We start from the raw sequence: 22,271 nt of genomic DNA, 5'->3' as shown, positions 1-22,271 counted from the left end.
TATATGTAAAATTAATATGCAATAGAGTTATTATGACTGGACTTAGACTATTATGAAGAAAAGCTACCTACTCTAACAGTTGCTCTGTTAGTCTAAATTAAAAATTACTAGTATAAATCAAAGTGTACAGTACATTTTACTACAATAATTTAAGTAATAAGAGATAAAAAATGTAAAAAATTGCTATTATTTATTCTTTCGTGATCTATACATTTTATTAATATTGTTATTTTGATTCATACTTTAATAAATTTCATATTACTTTAAATTTATACGATTTTCACAACATTGCACATTGAAACTGATGGCACTCCACTTAAGTCGTCATAATTTTTCGATAACTTGAGGGGGTGACTTATCAATGTTTTACTGTATATACATAGCGTATTTTTCTTTATTGTAAATAGAATTGTAGTTAATTTTTTTGCTAATTAATCATTCTGTAAATGGCACGGAGAGGTCTGCTTAGTGTTCCCGAAGCAGTGAAAGTGCTTAAGGAATTGCCTTCGGGTAGCGAATCCGAGAATGCAGATAGCAGCGATACCGAGGAATATGCTCCCGAACCTTCGAAAAGTTTCATGAAGCCAAAAAATAAAAATAGACTGTGAATATTTTTGCACATAGGACTTGTGTATATATATATAGGAACTGTAAATACTTATTCTTTCATAAAGAATCATAAACAAGGATTTTTTGGGGGGATGGGGGTGTAGAGTAACTCCCCATGGTGCCCTTGGGTCATGCTAAATCTGTTACACAGGCATAACAGTGTTTTTCATTCATATGCAAAAGCTTCTACTCATTTACACGCTTCATTGCAATGCTTGCTTAGACACACTTTTCAGAGCTTTGGTGGCGCAGTGTTCCCGCTTATGGAACACCCACAAAATCAAAACGGTAAGTGAAATCTTTACGAAACTATACCTTCGTACTCCCTTAGATCTACAACGGTTTTTGTTGAAATTCCAACTTAAACCCTTTACTGCGCACCACCCTTTAATGTCTTTTCGGCTAATATTTAATTTGGCTTCATTTTTTTTAAATTTAAAAATGAATCTAAAAAAAACTATTTTTAAAAAAATTTTTGAGCTTTGGAAAAAAAAAATTCATTGAATGAGCTTATATATAAGCTTAAATAAATAGCTTAGATTTATATATAAGCTTAAATATAAGCTTCACTTATATATATATATATTGGTTCTAGCCGCAACAACTATAAATTTGTTTCCTTCACACTTAACTGAATTTTTTTGTTTTTCCTGAGTCGTGTGTTCACGACAGTATCAAATCAAATAAGCACAACATGCTAATAATTCAAGGTACCAATGTAAGCAAACCACAAAATAGTTTAGGTAAATAATGGTATTTTTTCTCAACCGAAAATGGGAAACAAATGCTATCGCTAATCGAAAAAGAAACTTACAATGGTGAATTAGTATGACACATTTCTACCAGCAGAAGTTAGAAGATGAAGCATCAAAATATTGGTAGGATTCATATTATTTCTAATGTCTATACTCTTAAAATAATTATACTCTAATGCAGTGTTTCTTAACCTTTTTTTGCCGTGGCCCCCTTTGAACCATATTTTTTTCTCGTGGCTCCCCTGTCTTACCCAGAGGTTTCAACTCTCATCTAGAAGCAAGACACTTTATACGTATTGAAATGATTTTTTTCAGTGAATTTATACTGAACGAAAATTTTACAAAGAAAATTGGCCTCCAGACCAGTAGCCTAGAATTTATTGATCTCCCCGCTAGTCCGAGTTCTATCAGGACCGTCTCAATATCATAGGGGCCCCCCCCCCTCCTTAAACAAAGTGGTGCTATGGTAGTCCCATACTTTAGCTGGAAATAAACAGCCTACATATTTCCTATTTATTTTCAAAATTAATTGTACTATACAAAATATCATAAGGTGGGGTCACTTATATGGGAATGAGGCCCCTCACAAGAGAGGGACTGGCATGGCCCCCACATGGGGCTGGAAAGAACTTTTTGATTTTTTTTCAGATATATCCCATAGGAAAATAGACAGGACTCTTTAATATCAATCATATCAATTTGTACTCGTATGGACGGATATCTTGAACTACGTACCTTAGTTCTCATTGAAATTTTTTTTAACTATACACATGTACAAGTAAACGGAAAAAAAACCCCGGAAACAAAGAAAAGAACATTGTACAAGGACCCCCCCCCCCGGCTCTCATGGCAGTCGTTCTCCTAGAAAGGAAGAAGAAAAGACATTGTGATAGTCATGGTTACTGAGACGTCAAGGACACCAGCATTTTGTGTGTCCTCAGGGCTATAGCCACTAGAATAATCCTTATCTAGTCGTCGAGCGTGTGTAGGGATCTACAGGGCTACCGCGCGACCCCTGCTGTTTCAGTTCGTAGAAAGCCATAATGTCTTGATAGAATGAAAATTGGAGTAAACAGACATCGTATTCCACAGTGAAATTGCCTCTGGGTGCCGATAAAGCACATGAACCACTCCCCCCCCAACAACCTGGAACAGGGGCCCGTAGGCTGCGCTCTTCAGCGGACCCCCTCTATAGTGAACTAATAGTGTGGAAAAAAGACAAAAAATAACAAGAATGGTCCAGGCCCCAGGCCCGAAGCTCCGCCAGCCCCACTCTCGTGGGCGGGTTACGATACTGAGACAGCTTTGCTGCAAGCTTTTGTATACAGTGGATCCCGCATTACTTTTTCCTCCTTGGGTCCTGCGACTCTCTGGTGCCAACTCTTATTACTGATACTCATCCAGATTTCTCGTTCAAAGCATTTTCCCGCAAAAAGTATTGTACGGAATGGCTGTAATGACGTGTGTACTGAATCACATGATTTCGCTTGCGGTCCCTCTAGTAACCCCCCTCCCTCTCCCAGTCCGAACAAATCAAGGGGTTTTTTCTTTGCTTCTGAAAAAAAAGCCTACATTCCGCATCAGCCTTTTTTATTCGCTGTACTGTCTTAAGTGAGGACACATCTCTCCTCAAAACTTCTATTCACAGACGATATTGTGTTGAACAGAAAAATATTTACAGTTCGCGTCTGCAAAAATACAGTTGTTCGAAATCTTTTAGTAAAATAATTGAACGAGTTTGCGTACATAAAGGATTAATTTTTTTTCCCACGTGGATGAATCCTACGGTTCTAGCCCAAAAGAACGGTAAGCAAAGCTAAAAATTTGAATTTTTGTTAAATTTTTATTTTGAGCATTACGAGTTAACTGTAATAAATCTATGTCAGAAGAGTTTGGCCCTGCATCGAGGCTAGTTGCGATGTTTGTTGAATTGTGTTTCATAAAGTTTAAAAACGATTATTTTTAATAGGGCTCGTTCATACGTCACTCAGTTATACGACTTTCATGTTTATACGACGTTTAACTTGGGTAGCAATTGGTAACAATACATTTTAAACGACAATACATCAAATTCATTTTAATGTTAAAATATTTCATTCATTTATTTAACGTAAAACCTTAATTATTCGACGTTTTCACTTCGACTCAAACTCGGAAACTTTTGAAAAAAGAAAAACGTAATTTATATCCATCAAATGCGCATAAAATTTTTGTATGCAGTGAAAAAGCGTTGTTGCAACAGTTCTAGCATATTGTCACCGCAAAAGACATAAATTTTAGGGTGATTGCTGACGTATACGAAAATTGCCAGTGAGATGGCTGATGACCATTTAGAGTGGACTTAGATGATTTGTTTATTGCCTCTTTCTGAGAATACGCAGATGTGGAGAGTCCCGAAGAAATGGGTTTCAATTGTTTTGACGGCCATATGACCTTTCAGAATTTTTTCTCTCCCTATGTTTTCAACGTTATCCCGAGAGGGGGAGAAAGTCTGCTGTAAGCATTTGGGGGGTACAGGTCTGCCGAAAATAGGTACACATGCACAGTAAGTTCTTTCGATCATTTCCTGTAGAACTTCCTTTCGATGTGGTGCTTTGCTTGCTGACAGGACCGTCTTAAGAGCATCATGGGCCTCCGGGCCAATTGATTTTTCTGAGGCCCAACCTAGAGAATTCTCAAAAATTTCAATTACTTCCCATTTTTGTGAGCCCCCTCCCCACTTCTCTTGAGACCCCAGAGCTGTGCTCGGGTGGGTCCATGCGTTCAGACGGCACTGCTTGCTAACTGTGTCAAATTCGTTGTTCGTAATGTCGGAAAAACAAAAAACGCTCTCTCTAAAAAAACTGGAAATTTTGGAAGAATTCAACAAGAATTTTAAATTGATAATGCATCTTGCAAACAGGTCCGTCATTTAGGGCCCCCCCCCCCCTGGATTTTGAAAATACACTAAAAATGGTATATATATACAAATATATATATATACATACATTGAATACATGGGTTTTCCACCCTGGAAGAATTTTGCTCTCAAGTATAATTTTAATTTCTCCTTTTTCTCTGTCTTTTAATTTCCTCTCAAGTATGAAATATTTTTTTAGAACAGAATTGGAATGCAATTAAACACATAAGATTTTATAACATTTTATATGTATGGGGGGGATAATTTTTTAAAAAGGCTGTTATATTCACTTCAAGTTATACATAAAACGTTTTATGAAATGTTTTGACTTGGCCTCTTGAACGTCGTATAAACGACTGTAACAGAATTGTAAAGTTGCTCAGTTGAATAGATGAAGTGAACATAAATATTTGAATTGTTTCAGTTCACACTCGCACAATTTTTCAGGCCGGTGCTTCAACCAAGGCCAATGAAAATAGTTTTCAGTATAATTACTTTAACTCTTTAATTCACTAAATTTATTCTTTTTGCACCCCTGTAGTGAATCGCCTGGCATAACGGAATCGCTTCGTTTTATCAAAAAAATCATTGCATGGAATAACTTCACGTTAAAGCAGGGCATCTCAAACTTTTTCCACCTGAGGCGCCCTTTCCCCCTATTCAATGCTTATCCGCGAGCTCCACCGGCTCTCCAGAGCTGTTTAACAAAGAATATTTTCGAAAACCTCACACCATGACAAAGGTTGGAGGCACACAGTTTGAGAACCTGTGCGTTATAGGAATAATCTTTGAAATAAGGAATAATCTTTCTAAATTGAAGTTAAACGTTTGGATAGAAATTTTGTTTTGTGTAAAACACGTTTCAAACTGGTTCGTCATGTGTAGAGATTCTACAGTAGTTTCATTTGGTGTAGTATGAGTATACTTGCTTGCTTGGGAAACAACGAAACTATAGAGATGCGGTGGATATCTTATCTGAGAGAAACTAAGGATAAATTTGATACTGTGCATATATATCTATACTAGTTATAATACCCGGCGCTGCCCGGGTTTTTTCCAATGAAGCTTTTTTGGATCACGTATCTCCCTCTCTTTTTCTTGAGGGACATACAAACCGTGTCCAAGTTAACCAATATGGCGACTTCCTGCATGATTCATGAAATAAACAAATCTAGATTTACAGAAACGTAGAAATGAATATATATTTTTCCTTTTTTAAGGGGCGCTAGGTATTTCGATAAACCTCCACCCCCTGAACTTCAAGTTACCCATCTGCCTGTTTCAGCTTTCAAAAAATGCTTAATTAAAGCTCTGGAATTTTTTCGATCCACTTTTTACGGGCTCATAATTAAATTTAAAATCTCTTAACCCACATGAATTTATGCAAATAAATATCAAAAGACAATACGGAGACATTAATTTTCATGCTTGAGAAGATATAAATAAAAAGTTGAAATCAATGTTATTGCATGAATATCCAACTCAATAGTAGGTCCGGCTAATTACTTCATATTTAATCTCCTGGGCTTCTAAGCGAACTGAATATTTCAGAAATCGAGAATTTTCAATACAATTTTTAAAATTATTGATGGGGCGGAAAACCCCACCAAATTTCCGCATTTATACAGTAAAATCGGCAATTTTTACACTGATTTCTATGGGGAACATCCTTTGCCTGTCCTCAAAGTAGTGCTGATGGTTACTCAGACGTCTATTCAAAAAGTTCTCATTACTGGGAGGATTGAAAAAGTGGCAAACCATTATAAAGGCATAAACTATTATACATATACTAACAGGATTAAAGAAGTGACAAACCGTTGTAAAGGCATATACACATCCGAAACGTATGGCTAAGGAACCACTGTAACCAAAGTTAACGTTCGGAAAGTGATTTTTGAGGCCCAAAAACCATTGTTGCCCGACAGTTTTTTGCCCATTTGGGGCATTTGCCCTGCTCTGATGAAATTTTAAAATAGCCTATCGTTCAAGTTGGGTCCTATTTGGTATATATGCAAAATTTGGTGACGATCGATCTAAAATTGTAGATTTGTATAGAGAACATGCACACACACACAGACAGAAAATCAATTTTATATATATAGATATAATTGATTTTCCGTCTGTGTGTGTGTTCTCTATACAAATCCACAATTTTAGATCGATCGTCGCCAAAATTTGGATATATACCAAACAGGGCCCGGATTGAACGATAGGCTACTTCAAAAGTTCGTCAGAGAAGGGCAGATACCCAAAATGGACGAAAAATCGTCGGGCAACAATGGTTTCTGTGCCTCAACAATCACTTTCGGAATGTTTACTTTGATTACTGTGGTTCCCTAGTAATGCGTTTTACACGTGCCTTTACAATGGCTTGTCACTTCTTTAATCCTGCCAGTATTATATATTTATTCCTTTGTAATGTTTTGTCACTTTTCCGATCCTCCCAATAAATGAAGAAAACACGGGCAGCGCTGGGTATTGTAGCTAGTATTGTGCATGATAAAACTGCAGTGAAATCTCAGTGTAACGATATTCTGCGGACGAAGAAAAATACAATAATAGAGGTATTATCGTTAATCGAGAGACTTTGACATTGAACTCTAGCCATCAGGGCCGCAACTAAATGCTTGATCAGTTGAGGTAAGCACATATTTTGACATCCCCCCCCCCCCGTAATTTTGAAGAAGAGGCTATAAAAGGTGAATTTTGCGCACTCTTCTGGTCCTGGGCAAGATACCTGCTTGGCCCCCCCCCCCCAGTTGCGGCCCAACCATGGATCACGACCACCATTGCTGTATGCAAAGGGGGTTTAGGGTTCTAAACCCCCCCCCCAGAGCCTAGATTATAGGGAAAATTAATATAAAATTATTGCAAGAAAAAAGAACGTAACCCCCCCCCCCACCCTCGTGAAAATGGCAATACGCCTATGGCAATCAGAAGTTTCTATGGGAAAACCATATCGCCTAACCAATTCGTTCTTTTAACTGGCCCATAGGGGAGCTCTATTGTATTGCGTAAAATTATATACAAATCACATAATCATATCTCGAAATGTGATAATATTTATCACACACATACAATTATATTTTATTATTTAGTTTAAATAGACAGTGAAACCTCGATATAACAATATTCTACGGACCAAAAAAAAAATATTGTGGTAGAGGGATTAAAGAGGTAACATTATCCTCACGTGCGATCAAATTTATGCTATTGTGATTTTTTCTATATCGGCATTGTTAATATTATCGGAAAATACGCTTCTATGTATTTATTCGTTACAAAAAATTGTAATTGATTAGTTTATTTATAAAATTCACTTAGATGTGTATTGTCCCTGTACAGAAGCTTACCGCATAGTGCTTTTGTGTGTCGTACACATAGTGCAGCAATACAAATAACGTTACTTTCGGTGATCATTTAGTGCAAAATATTGTGGTAGCGATTTCGAAATTCTCCTAAGAATATCGGGTTATAGAGGCGTTTATCATAGTAGATGATGTCGTTGTACTGAGAGTTTAGCATTAAGCCAGGCAATTCCAAACAAGATTTGAAAAAAATATCATTGTAGATGTATTTATTATCGATTATCGTTGTAGCGATGTCTTGCTGCATATACAAATGCTGTATCGTATGCTGGATTTTTTCATGGGGGGGGGGGGAAGGAAGGGCATTCCACTTTTTTTTCTTCCCGAAAGGTGGTTTTTTTTTTACTGACAAAATACACCATAATCTTTTCTCAAGGGAGGTGCACAAAATTTTTCGGGGGCCCACAAAAAATCCTGGCCTGGGGGCCCGGCACTAGCATGTGGGGGCCATGGCTGTAATGTAGCTGCTGTCTCTCAATATAACAATCTCTCTAGAAGGATATTTCTTAGTCTGTAGAGTATCATAAAATAGAGGTCTCACTGTACAGGATGGTAACTATTGACCACCCAATAATTACACGTGATTTCTTGTGAAAAACTAATATAGAAAAGTCAAGTACTATTTCAGTCGGTTCGCAAACTAATCTTCTTTTATTTATTTCTTGCCTGTCTGCCAATAACTAAACATTTATTTTTTGCTTGTCTGCGAATTATTTCTCACATTTGGGGCCGTTCAAGTATTACATCCACATATTTTTAGCCATTTTTGACCTAGCCCTTGTCAGCACTACTTCCTAACGAATGTTGGTGGAATCAGAGACGTAAACAGGTGGAGAGGTATAGGGAGGCTCGTGCCCCCAGAAGATCAACAAAAATTTTATTAAAATTCCTAAAGAGAATACCTTTATATGTTATAATCAATTTCTAATAATTTCAATGCTATTTGAAGACTTTCAAATCAAAATTTATTTTTAAGAAATTTATTGCAACCCACCCTCTAAGTCGTATATGTTAAAACCTTGGCCCGTGGACCAAATGCAGCCATGGGGGTTATCTGATGTGGCCTGCCCCCCAAACCTAATTTTGTAAAAATGAACTAAGCGGCACATTAACAAATCGTTTAAATGACCCATGGCACAATTCCAGAACACTTAAGTGATCCGTGGCACATTTAGAGATCCCTTGAATGATGTGGCACAGTTTTAGACTACTTAAGCAGCCCCAGTGTGGTTCTACATCGCTCATGTTACTCGCGGCACATTCCCAGATTACTTAAGTGATCCATGGCGTAATTATGGATCACTTGAGTGATGCATAGCTCAGTTTCCGAGCACTTACGCAGCCCAGACACATTTACAGATCACTAAAGTGGCTCTGTAGGGGACTTATCAATAGGGAGAATGTTAGTTCAGGTGCCGACAAACTAACGAAATGGGTTTTTTTTTTGTCACACCCAGTAAAGATGCCATTTAGAATATTTCATATTTTTATAAAGGGTGGTTGATGACGTAAGCATCATCCAAACCCCTCTCCCTTGTCAGCAAATCGGAAACCTCTCCCTACCCCATCGATGCTGACATAATACTTGAATTACCCCTCTCTGCCTATTCATGAAACTGTTTAACTATTTTTACCATTCCACAAATTAATTTTGCCGGTCTGCAAATTACAATAAAACCTCCAAAAAACTGCCGCTAATGGGACCGGGAAAATGGGGTAGTTTACTCCCTTAATATTCGTCCGATCCCAAAATAGAAAACACTTTTCTGTATTAGTTTTTCGCAAGGAATAACGTGTGTAATTATTGGGTGGTCGATAGTTTCCACCAGGCAGAGGAACTCTCAACGTAGGGAGTAGAAAGAAACTGGCCATTAACTGTAGGAATGGACTTCTTTTTACTTTACACATGCTTTTACTTAAGGAAAGAAATTGCAAAAGAGAGAAGTGCTACACATACATGATCATCGGGGCTATTGTGACCCGATTAGGACATTGTGAACTGAGTATAAAAATTTTTTGTCAACTAAGAAATTTATAGTGCAGCCAAAAAATTTTCTGTATTTGATTGCTTATTTAGAGTTTAAGAATGACTTAAAATTTTCGATTTCATAACAGTGCATCTTAACAGAGGGGGAATATTAAGTCCCAGAAAAGTCAGTAAAATATTATTTAGGACTGTTTTTCTTGAGTCTAAACTATGTTTTGCTCTTAAGAAATAAAACAAATATAAATGTCTTCCTTCACTATAGAGGTTATTCTTTTGGGAAGATTTAATTGGCCATTAAGTATAATTTTTATGCTTTGTGTTTTTTCAACAATTTTCTATTGATAATAAGTTTTTTTTTTTCCTCTCTGTATTTAGAAACCTGCCAGTCAAACAAAACAAAAAAAATGTATGACCCAGAGTACAGCTCGATGCTGAATGATTTTGGCAGTTCCTTCTCTGAAAAGAAGATTCGAATGGGTTTGTATTTCTGTGGATATTAATAACATTTATATTCTGATATCATGTTGATTCTATTTATTTAAAGTCATTGTCTTATTAATTTTCTTTTGAATTTCTCACCACCTCAAACCAGCTGTAGTTATTCATATAGTTCTTTTTGTATATAAATTTACAGCCACTTCCCTAACTTATGAACTTATTCCTATGATTGGGAGATTCAATGTCCTAAGCAAATTAAATTATATTCCACATCTTCGGTAAAATATTACAGTAGTGCAAAAGTATTTTTGATAAAAAAACATGCACAAGATTTTACAATTTTACTTTTTGATTTGCTGGGAAAACCAACTGGGCATTTTAATCTTCCCTGTGAAGATTTCCCTAAGTGGACCATGTTGCATCAGGTTTGGCATTACCAAATGCTGGGTACAGTGCAAAAGTAATTGTGGTAGCTCCCTTAATGATATGGAGGTCATTCTCACAAAATTGAAAAAAAATGGAAAGAAATGTACCAAGAAGAAATGCTAACCAAAAAATTAAAAAAAAAAACCTTAGAGACACTTCTTTACATGCTAATAAATGAAATACAGTAGAGTCTCGCTTATCCGACATAAACGGGAAGGCAGAAAATCAGATAATCGAAAATGTCAGATAATAGGTAGTGTTATTAAAAAGCCTATTAAACATCAAACTATGTTAAAATTTTACACATTATGAACGTAATAATCATGTTTAGCAACAAGACAACAGGAAAAATTAACTGATTACAGAAAAGTAACAATTATAGAAGCATCACATTAAACAAATTTCTGGGCATAACATTGGGCTTCAGGTGCAAAGTCCTGGTTTGTAAAAATGGCAATGTTTTGGGATTCTATTTCTAAATCACTGTGAAATTTTTTTTCTTTAACAGCTTCTCCAGCTTGTGTCAAAAATTAGTGTAGTTTCGTTACATATGGTATTCCAATTCACTAAACAGAGTTCTCACTTGATTATCACTTAATAATTACCCAGGTCCATCTAATAAGGGCTGTCTCATGATACACTGAAGTTGGTACCAGCTGACGTCATGGCCCTGAGAGAATTGGTTAATTGCCATTGACTAACCTGGTATTCTAAGGTCAGGCTTTAATTTAAAAGTATTAGAGCAGTGTCATCACTCACCTGATCTGAGGCCACGACCATTGAGCCAAGGTGGTAAAAGCAACTTCAAAGGGATGAGACAGCCCTTACTGTATAGCCCTGATAATTACCGCCATCTCTGCAATAATTCTGTGATCATTCTTGAATTTGAGGAATGTGAATTTTTCATAGGAAATTCTGTAATTCAGAATTCACATAAGTTCAAGTCTGGGTATTATTGTATTCGAAAAAACAAGTCAAGTATTGTATATAAAACTTTTTTTAAAAGAAAATTGACTTTCTTTGAATTTTATTTTGGCACGTTAAATTTTTAAAAGGAAACTTGCTGACACAGATTTCAGAAAGATTTTCTTGTATAACAAACTTCTTATTTAGATGGTCATAAAAGTATGAAATTCTTAATCCTATTAAGTAGTAAACCAAAGATGGTTTTAGAAATGCTTCTATTATCCATGATTCTGTATTAAGTGGAATGATCTGCATATACTGTGTGTTTTACATGATACATGACAAAATTTACTGATTGTGTAAAATTATGGGGGAGGGCAAAGTTGCCCCGGTTGATAGGCTACTTACTGTACCAAAGGATGTTCAAAAGTTTCAGAAATTCATTACTCAATTAATCCTTGTCAGAATTTTTCTCCTGTTACAGAAGTACAAATAATGACAAGGTGACTGCAAAAAATATTGTTATTGCAGGAAGTTCCCATTGACAGATTAGTGCACCCAGGCCCGTAGCGTACCTTCTCAGGGCCCAGGATCAGACATGTTCTTAGGAGGCCCCTTAAAAAGGTGTAAATTTTTGTGAGGGCTCCCATTTGACTCAGAGACCCCAGGACAGTGCCACGGTTGCTCCAGCCTAGTTGCAGTCCTAAGTGCACCAATCTTTTGGTATATGAAAAATTAGTCACAGTAAAACTTTGATTAGCCATCACTTGTTTAACCATCAGTTTCTGTTATCCGTCATCGTTTAAAAAAAAAGTTTTTGAGTATCAACAAACAGACATCTTTAAAATTGTTCACGGATTACTTTTATATTATTCAACTCAAGTGGGAAACTCGGTCAGCATGACTAGTGGTTAAATTTTCCTCTGAAGACGGCACCCATTGGTGTTGAAATGCATTAGGACTTTTTATTTTCATGTATTTGCCTTATTCGTTGGTGTCTTCTTAATATTCTTGGGCAAAGTTGATCAACTTTTCTATTACTTTTATACCCTTCTGTAAAAGCTGGAAATGACTACTGTATGATGACGGAAGTGTCTAATCATCGGTAGCGGAGGAGTTGAGCCTGATCTGCATGCCACAAACCCATCACTAACCAGTCGCTATTGCATTACATACTGGTCATGACAGAATGTGTATTCGAATCAATGTTTCGTTTTGGTTGAAATGTGACAAAATGGATGGGGCTTTCTTTTTTTTTTTAAATTTCAAACAATGATGAAATTGTTTCTAGTATCACTACTGTTGAAGAAGAAATTATGATGATGAAGGATTAGTCTTTTACCAAAAACCTACAACTAGCCACTCAGAAGCAGAAACAATGTTATCAAAGTGTATCGACTGGTTAGAAATGCAAGAGGAGGCAAATGCAACTCAGATCATACTTCTGCATAAGATACGGTACATCGCCACGCAGAAAGCTTGAGCCTTAAAGACACAGAAAAATGACAGATTATTTTAAAATACTCTAACCTAGGTTTACAGTATTACAATATATTTCTGTATATTATTACTCTTATATTGAAGTTTATATTGATCGTTTTGTGTAAAATTAAATACAATATTTACATATTATTCCCTTTTAAAGGATTTTATTTTCATCCCAAGCCTGCAGTGAAATCACGTTACTGTGCATATGTATTTAGAGATTTCTGGTATCCCTATTCTGTTATCTGTCACATCCCTGGTCCAGACGGTTAATCAAAGTTTTACTGTAACTTCATTTGAAATTTGCTGTAAACTTAAGGTCTGCTGAGCTAATCAGCCATTTTATGCAAAAAATAAGAGTTCGACAAAAATTATATAAAATCAGCTACTGTACTACTGATTTAATAATGAATGAAAATTTTGGGTATTTTTATATCCACAATTATTCTATTTTAATAACATATTGATAAGTTTATTGTAATTATTTTTTAGCATTCATACGTAAAGTGTATGCAATACTGATGGTGCAGCTGGCAATAACTGTTGGATTCATATGCATTTTCATATATTCGTATGTATCATTACTTTTCATTCCTGTAAACAATGTTTTTAGTATATTATAATATAGGAGTACATAAATACTCAGATTTTGGGTTGAAAATTTTCTAAAGAATAAAATAAACTGACTTGTCCAATCATTTTTTTTTTTTTTTTTTTTTTTTTTTTTGGCAAGATATTTACATCAGTAAATCACAAATACAAAGGAAGTTTATGAAATTGATAAACATTTTAATTGTTGGGGGGAAAAAACTGCTGCAGTCATTTTTTCCCCCTAATATGCTTCTTGTCTCAAGGCTTTTCAAATTTAAAACTGCAGAACCTTTCTTATCTGGTTCTTTTTGATTTGGATCTTTCCCTAAGCTATCCTCCATGTTTTCAAAATGTGCACAAGGGACTGTATGTTGCCTTTTTGACAACTCCATTTGGTAAGGAGATGAGATACTTTCCAGTCGGACAAAAGTGGGACTGAGATTTCAGCCTCCTGCCTGTGATGTTTTAATGAATAAACCTAAAAAAATGTAACCTGATATTATTGAAAATGTGATATATATAAGAATTGTCCAAAAATTAAAATAACATTAATACATACAAATATTGTCTCAGAGTATTTTTTCGAATAGGAATAAAAGCAACATAGAAATTTTTTTTTAACACTATTACAAAACTGGCCAGCTTGTGCAGATTCGGCATTCAGAATGAAATTCTAACTCTATTTAAAAAAATTAAAAAAATGCTATATCATATAATTGAAGACAAACTTTGAAAAAAAAATAGTTTTATAAATTTGAATGAAGTGGTGGTGCAGTACTGAAAGCTGTAGAGCAGCGATTCTCAACCGGTCTTCTGCGGAGCCTTTGGGGCTTTGTGTGAACTCCCCAGGGGCTCCGCGGCAGTTCGAGAAAAATACAAAAAAACAGTAAATTTGGAAAAAATAATTATAAGTATTTTTGAATAATAATAAATCAGTAACTTTGATGAATGAATGACAACTAGGCCTACAGGGCTCCTCCATAGAAATTATATACCAGAAAGAGCTCCGCAAGTCAAAAAAGATTGAGAACCGCTGTTGTAGAGGTTAAATCTATTTTTCTATCACTGGTTTCCTCCCTGAAATACCAGTCGGCCCCTCTGAAAAAATTTGTGGCAATGGTCCTGACTTCAATAACTCTATATGAAAGACTAGGAATTTCACAATTCATTTTGTTTAAAAAATGGCATGTAATGTTCATTTTTTTTCATGAGGCAGTAAAAGTTTTAATCTTAGAATATATGGACTGGTTTGTAAGTTTTCAGGAAAATATATGTATGTTAGTCTGTTATTTACAAAGTTGTAGAAAGAAATGATTTTATTGCATAAAACAAATTGGATGGCCAAGAACATTTGAGCAATACGATGCTGTCATTTCTTCTTTTGTGTTTATCACAACTGGAGTATCTGAAAGGATGTGGTTCATTAACATTCTGGAAAGCAGTAGCATTGTGTGACACAAAATGTGTTGTCAAACAATGTCATCAAGACATTGATCACAATATACTATAACAAAAAAAAAAAAGTCTTCATACATTAACTTCTTTATACAAGCATTTGTTTTTAAAAACTCATTGGAATTTTGTTATGCATGTCAAAAGTATTGCACCAGCATATTTTGATTATTTTCATTTCAGCTCTCATTCATATTTCATTTTTAAAAAATATTACTCTCTATATATTTATGAGATGCTTTATGAATTTTATTTTTCTGTATAACGGTACAAGTCTTTTTAGAAAAAAAACTTTGAAATTGCCACTTTTAAGAAATAACACAGAATTTGGGAAAAAAATAATTTTCTGATGATCATTTTCAGTTAAGTTACACCAGGGTAATTGGAACCCAATATGATATGTAAAATTCACTTAGCTGTTGGGAACTGTCTCTTTCAGGATTTTTTCTTGTGTTCTTGCTTTATTTTCCTGTAAAAATGGGTTTGAAACTCTGGCTGAATGCTGAGATCTCTTCCAGCTCAGTTTCTGGGCAGAGTCTGGAACACTTCAATATTAAGCCAGGAAAAATTACAAACATATATATGCAAGGGTGCCTTCAAGTATTGGCAAACTCAGAGGAGTGATATTAGGTATCAAGAGGAACAAAAATTGCCATAGAGCATGGTATCGCAAACCACATTTAGTTGGTGAAAATCGCAAAAATACTTATGAGAGGGGTGACGTCGAGTGGAACAAAAAGGTCAATAATTAGAAAAAAACATTCACTTGACAGCATGATTACAATACAGCCTGTGCAGCACAGTTCAGTGTCAGAAAGTAGACAAAGAGAAATGATTACAGGAGATATTTGAAGTTATTATTGTACTTTCTTTTGTTTATTTGGTACACCACAGGCTGTGTTGTAATCATGCTGTCAAATAAATGTTTTTTTCTATCTATTATTGGCCTTTTTGTCCCACTCAATGTCACATCCCTCATAAGTATTTTTGCAATTTTCACCGACTAAACGTGGTTTACAATACTATGTTTTATGGCAATTTTTGTTCCTCTTGATGCCTAACATCACCCCTTTGAGTTTGTGGCCACTTCAAGGCACCACCCTGTATATATATATATATGTGTTTATTTTTATTTATTTTTTCTTCAAAAATATACAAATATATAAAAGTATAGCAATATGCAGTGAAATCTAAGACGGACACACTGTATGAAACTAAAACCTGTCTTGAATGGAATCAGAAGATACAAGCACTGTATGTGTGTTCAATGATTAGTGCTTTAATGTGCACCTTTATAAAATGGAAATCTGTAACACATTTCATTCTCTTGACTTTTAGTTTATACATGTTTTACTGTATTTTCCTGGACATTGGGTACTGTAGCAATTAACAGATTTTTTGAAACACTGGTTGCTCACAGAAGGTTTCAAAGAGATTTCATTTGTAGAAGTTAGGATTTTGATCATGTCACTGGCTGTTGTGCTCTTTTCATTTACTAAATCAACTATTCCTGAAAGTGTGAATCAGCCAAATTGAGATTTTTCGGAGTCATGTCAATCCTTTCTTATTTTTTAATATGTCATTATTAATATAATTATGATATTTCTTAAGGAAAAATAGGAATTAAGGGGGAAAGGGTCCACTTTCTTCACATTTTTCTTGGACTGAGGCAAGTGGAACCCAAAAATGCTAGATTAAGTTTGCACTAATGAAATTAGCAATTCCATTTATTCGGTGTACCTTCTATGTAATCACCTTGCTACAATTTATGTCATCAATTTATTATCAAAGTTCTTGATTCGAATCAGTTTTTTTAAAGAAAATGTTTTATTATATATCTTTACAGAGAGCCTGTCAAACAGTTTTCTCGTGAACATCAAGAGCTGAATATTGTTGCCTTGTAGGTTTTGGTATTATTTTTTTTTTATATCCAAGGTTTATCTTTCTGAAGAATATTAAAAGGTTTAGTTCATACTTATGCTTCTCTGGCTGGTGGTTCCTGAATTGCGAATCCCTAAAAGAGGAAGTTAAATTTCATAATAATAATCAATATAATTTTATTGTTCTTGAAATTTAAATTGGTTAAAAAACATACAAACTGTTGAAAAAATTTTAACCATTTAATATAGATTTTTTTTCAATTGAAGCATGGATAGAGCTTGTAAAAATGCAAGTAAGTAATGAGAAGGCTACAGAGATGCCAATGACATGCTATTGCGCTTCAAATACCTAGAATTTTCGAAAAGAATGCATAAAAATTTGGTTCATGCTTCCTTTTCTAGTTCCAAGAAAATAAAAGTAGGGAGAATAAACCTCAACTTTTTCCCCCCCATCTATCATGATCGCTCAACCTTGAAAAAGTAGTTTTGTTACTTTGAAGTACAAATGAAGCATTTTACTGTACTTATTGATATACAAGTGGGTTGTTAAAGAATAAGGTGATGGATATCTAGTTGCATCCCTGAATGAGGGGCCGTATACCGAATTTTCAAATTTCAGAATTTTTATTCCCTGCGGGTTTTCCCCCTCTGGTTACATACCGGAAACTACGGTACTTTCGTGTGGCTATATACCAGCATTCAAAAAAGATGGCGTAAATTTGCCTTGTTCCTACAAGATAGTGAATGCACATTCTTTGAAAAATCATAAAGGATTGGAATGCTCATTCAATTGTCGAGATCGCTGAGAAAAAAAAACTGAATCTGTAAAACTCTACCTTGAATATCCAGCTTTGTCATCTAGCTGCTATACGGTAGTCACTGTTTCACATCGCAAAAATCATGGGTGTGTATACAGAATCGGCTTTTGGAGGAGCACAAGGATTTCTTTTGCAGAAATTGTGGGTCACTGACACTCAGAAAAGAATTTTAAATTAATAGTATAAGAATTTTTTTTAATATTTTAGTTTTCTACAAAAATATTTACATTTTTTTAAATTTTTATCTTGAGGGGCACAGGCCCTCATACCCCTCAGATTTCACCTTTGGTGAAAATTTGGATTTCGAACCCCCGATTGCACAGCAGTAATCTGCAAAATATAATTTTCTAAGATTTCCCAACTTTTTGGTTATTCCTTTGCAAAAAACTGTTGCCACGATAATCACACAGATCTGCAACGCAAATATATATTCACATTAAATTTCAAATCCTCACATTAGCAATTTGGAGGATAAATGGCACCACCTGCTGAACACAAGCACACTGTTAAGTTTCACCATCAAAAATCTGACATTAAATTACTCCTATAGTCAGGTGTGAAAATATGTGGCAGTTAAATGGTGGTAGATCAGAGTTGTGGACCATCAGGGAGGAAAAAGAAAATCATTCCACCAAGAAATTGCTTCGCAAAATGAATAGAAAATCAGAAGATAACTGTCAGATTCCACTTATAACGTTTTCCAAAAAACCACCATAAAAACGTTGTAAGCGGGAAAATGCTTTAAACGCGAGAAATTCAATGAGAATTACTTGGAGAGTTGGGATAATGAAAATAAGTCGTACAAAGCAGGGAAACTTTCTCAATGGGAACATTATAAGCGGGATCGACTGTATATTTGTTTTAGATTTATTACATGTGTTAAATTCCATATGTTAAATTCTCAGTGTTAATAGGAGTCTTTGCAAACTTTTCCTACAAGACTTTCCGACAATGAAAGTAAAAGATCCTAATTATAAGCTGGTAAATTATTTTTTTCAATGAACCTTTGGATAGAACATGTTTTTAGAAATGAATTATTTGATCCACAGAGATACCTTCTCAGCACAACATGGCCCACTGCTCTGTCTCAATGAAGAGATGTAAGCAGGTAATCAAAGGCCTAAGCCATGAAAAAAATTCACAGATACCAGTGAATGATGGTTGGGGGAATCATGCTTTTTTTTAAATAGCTGTACCCACTTTCTCTCAAAAAGGGCCCAGATAAATTAGTACAACGGCATCTCTGATTCTAAGAATGAGCAAAACTGCATGACTTGATGTTTTTGAAAATTATGCAAATGCTGCTTCTATAATAGCGGGGGAATTACCCACCTGACTTGGATGACTTCTTCATTAACACTAAATCGCAGGGCAATTTAAAATGTGCGCTAATAAGTACAGTGTCTCGCTGATTAATTGTAGTGAGTGTGAATGGAGCCTGCTATAATAGGCTAATATTTTTTTTTTTACGAAACAGTTGAGTTCAAGTAGACAAACAGTATTAGTTATCTTTTTATGAAAACTTCAGTAGCAAGAGAATTCTGAATATCCCTTGCAAATGCAAATATGACACAACTCTAGTTCATTATTATCTTTTTCCGTGATTAAAATTCTGATAGCATTGTCAATGTTACCCGAAGATGTTGATTAGTGAGATCCGGTGAATTGAATTTGAGCATTTGTCCCATCTAAATAATAGAATTCAACAGATTTTGTCATTTTAACTATGTTATATCTTTAATTTGCAAGCCCATTTTCAGGATTAATATATTAACTTCAGGCTAAATTTTGCAGGTTACAATTTCTAAAATCTACTTTTCAAACTCGTATTATAGAGAAATCATGTAGAGGGATACCTCTATCTGGCTAACTTTCATATACTCACCAAAAATAAAATATGCTGCCATAATTTGTCATTTTGATGCTCCATGGAAATCCTGATCATGGCAGTATTTTCTCAATTGTACATCATATTACCATGGAAAATTTTATTACAAAAAATTAAATTGGTAAAAATTTTCAAAACTTTAGTGTTCTACATGATCTTTGTTAAAAATATTTTTTGCAGCAATGTTATAGGCCTATACATTTTCTTTTACAGTGTAGGTATATTTGCTCTCATGATTGCAATGGCATGTTGTGAAGGTCCCCGTCGACAATTCCCACTGAATTTCATTTGCCTCTTTCTTTTTGTAAGTAAAATCTTGTTTTAAAAAAATTGGTGAAAAATTTAACATCAGCATTAGATATATTTTTCTGTATTATGAAAAATTTTAGTTTTGCATAATATTAATGAAATGTATTAAATATTAAGAATTAAGAACACAAGTTTTTCATCAACTCCCCTTCCTTAACCAAAATAATTTTATTTTCATTTTACATTCTGTGATTCATTATACAGCTGAGGCCAGATACAATAAAGTTGCAAGAGAACATGAAAAACATTATTGATTTCCGATATTTGTTATAGCTGATACATGATAAATACTTGAGCTTAATGAGGGAAATAAACTTGAAGCAACGATGTAAATGACAAATGACTGACTTGCAACGTTCTCAACTTATGGTCCATGGACTAGAGAGGGTCCTCAGGTAGACTTTAAAATTTAATTATAATTAAAATGAAAATTATTCATATGGATCAAAAATATTAACAATATTTAGATAAAATATTACTTGTATATTGTAAGTCAGTAGTTCTCAAAGTGTGCATTGTGACTCTAAGGGGCATCGCCAACCCATTTCAGAAGCGAGCTATCAAAATTACATTATTCTGGGGAGCTGCAAATAAACGTTGACTGAAGCAAGAGAGCCGTGAGTGACAGAAACTGAAAGAACCGCTACTCTAAATCTGTGCTCAGATGGCAAAATGTAATGTCAGTTTTTCAAAATTTCACAAGGGCAAACTTGTAAACAATATTTTGCAAAAATGTGATACTGTGGCTTTTGCAATTGCCTCCATTGGTTTTTCATGAACCGAAAGAGATGGACGAAATTTTGTCATCTTCCAAAATTTTGATGAGTGAGATACCAGAATGCGAACAACTTAATTTTTTGGGAAAAGTGACTTGCCATCTGACCACAGAAATGGTTCGTCAAATTGTTAGACATTTTAATGGTCCTGAGGTTTACAGAAACTGAGAAACGTTGACATAAACTAAACTGGTAGTTATACAGATCTCACTTTGTTCAAGCAGTTCTGGGAAACCAGGGCTATCTGTAGCTAGAAACTGTCATCTAGCTACAGATAGCACTGACAGAACACATCCATAGCCTTTTTTGGAATCGTATGGTAATATTTTAAAATCTGATTGTTTCTGATTTTATGGAACTTAATCCTATAAAAATGTTCTATTCTTGCCAAAAACTTTTATATCCAATATTCATAAATATGGCAATTCACTATAAACAATATTCTTAACACACTTTTAGTATTGCAGGTTCACTGGGATGGAAAAAAATTTTGTTATAACCAATACTTTGTAATATCCAATTTTGTTATAAGCAATCTCTCTGTTATTCTTATACCAACTTCAGGTAACCACCACTGTACTGCTAGTGAGGTCAAACCTGGATCCTTACAATGCAAGTCCATCACAATGACCACATGACCACACAGCAGCTAAGAACGCTTTGCTAGATGTGACTGAAATGGGGATCTAGGAACTGCAAAAAAAATTAAATTTCTTAGGTTTTTACAAAATTTTTGTAAAAGAGTAACTTAAGGGGGAGTTGCTATTGATCTGCTATAAGATTAGACATCCTGTATAATAAGATTCAACGTGGCTGCACGATTCTGAATTAATATATCTAGTAATTCTACTAGAAACAAATTCTTTCTATAGAATATTTCAGAATGTTGCTGTAGATCATTTGAAAATTTGTAAAGATTTCATTTAATGAGAAAAATCTTAAAATGTATAATGACAATTTTATACCATCCCTCTCATGTTAGATGCATGAATGTGCAATGTCCTTGCAAAAAAAAAAAAAAAAAAAATGGAAATTACGTTAAAATGTTGATAGTTTTACCTATGTTACTAATCTATGGAAGTTATTTTCCTAAAATGTTTTGTATTTCAGGCAAAAATTAGATAGCAAAATAAAGTATCCAACCAGCTGATAAAAAAAAAAGAAAATTTGCACATTCAAAAATGCTTCTAGCACGAGGGGGACGATATATTTTTGAGAAACTATGAATATAATGTTTTGATTTTTTTTTTTCAGACAATTTTGGAGTCATTTCTCCTGGGATCAGTTTCCAGGTATTTTTTGATAAAATAGACATCTCTCATAAATGTTGATGTGTTAGTACTTGAAAAGATATCAGTGTAAACCTATGTATGAAAATACCTCCTTTGTGAAATACTTGGTTGATTACAAAATTATTAATTTAAACTGGCTTATTCAATAATTTTTATTATAACTGGCTTCAATTTAATAATTTTTAATTTGTAAACATAAGCTCACATTCCTGAATCCTCATTAACTAAATTCAAATAATTTTTTTTAAATAAACTTGATATGAATTTTTTTATTAACTGCTTAGCTTTGTTTTCTACTCTTTCACCAATGTCTGCATCTGTTAGTCAAACCTCAATTTCTAGAGGTGAACAAGCATATGAACCTCTTTTAAACCTGGTGAAAAATGTTGCTA

General features: G+C 34.5%; 1 protein-coding gene across 2 annotated transcripts in view; it reads left to right on the top strand.

Annotated features, from left to right (window-relative positions):
• Positions 1-22,271, top strand: part of LOC149065491 (protein lifeguard 1-like) — a 37,508-nt gene that overhangs the window by 3,018 nt on the left and 12,219 nt on the right. For both annotated transcript variants that reach the window (XM_089253520.1, XM_089253521.1), the window contains exons 2-6: positions 9,994-10,095; positions 13,366-13,444; positions 16,763-16,816; positions 19,716-19,806; positions 21,842-21,879. In XM_089253520.1, the coding sequence (XP_089109646.1) occupies positions 10,023-10,095; positions 13,366-13,444; positions 16,763-16,816; positions 19,716-19,806; positions 21,842-21,879 (335 nt within the window). In that variant the 5' untranslated portion in view covers positions 9,994-10,022. The remainder of the gene's footprint in view (positions 1-9,993; positions 10,096-13,365; positions 13,445-16,762; positions 16,817-19,715; positions 19,807-21,841; positions 21,880-22,271) is intronic.

This window comes from Pholcus phalangioides, unplaced genomic scaffold, assembly GCF_987345545.1.
Source record: "Pholcus phalangioides strain wild (caught in Gottingen) unplaced genomic scaffold, Ppha-v1.0 ptg000039l_1, whole genome shotgun sequence".
In the NCBI taxonomy this organism is placed as follows: domain Eukaryota; kingdom Metazoa; phylum Arthropoda; class Arachnida; order Araneae; family Pholcidae; genus Pholcus; species Pholcus phalangioides.
Note: the sequence above shows the minus strand (reverse complement) of the source record. Positions and strands in the feature narration are given on the sequence as shown.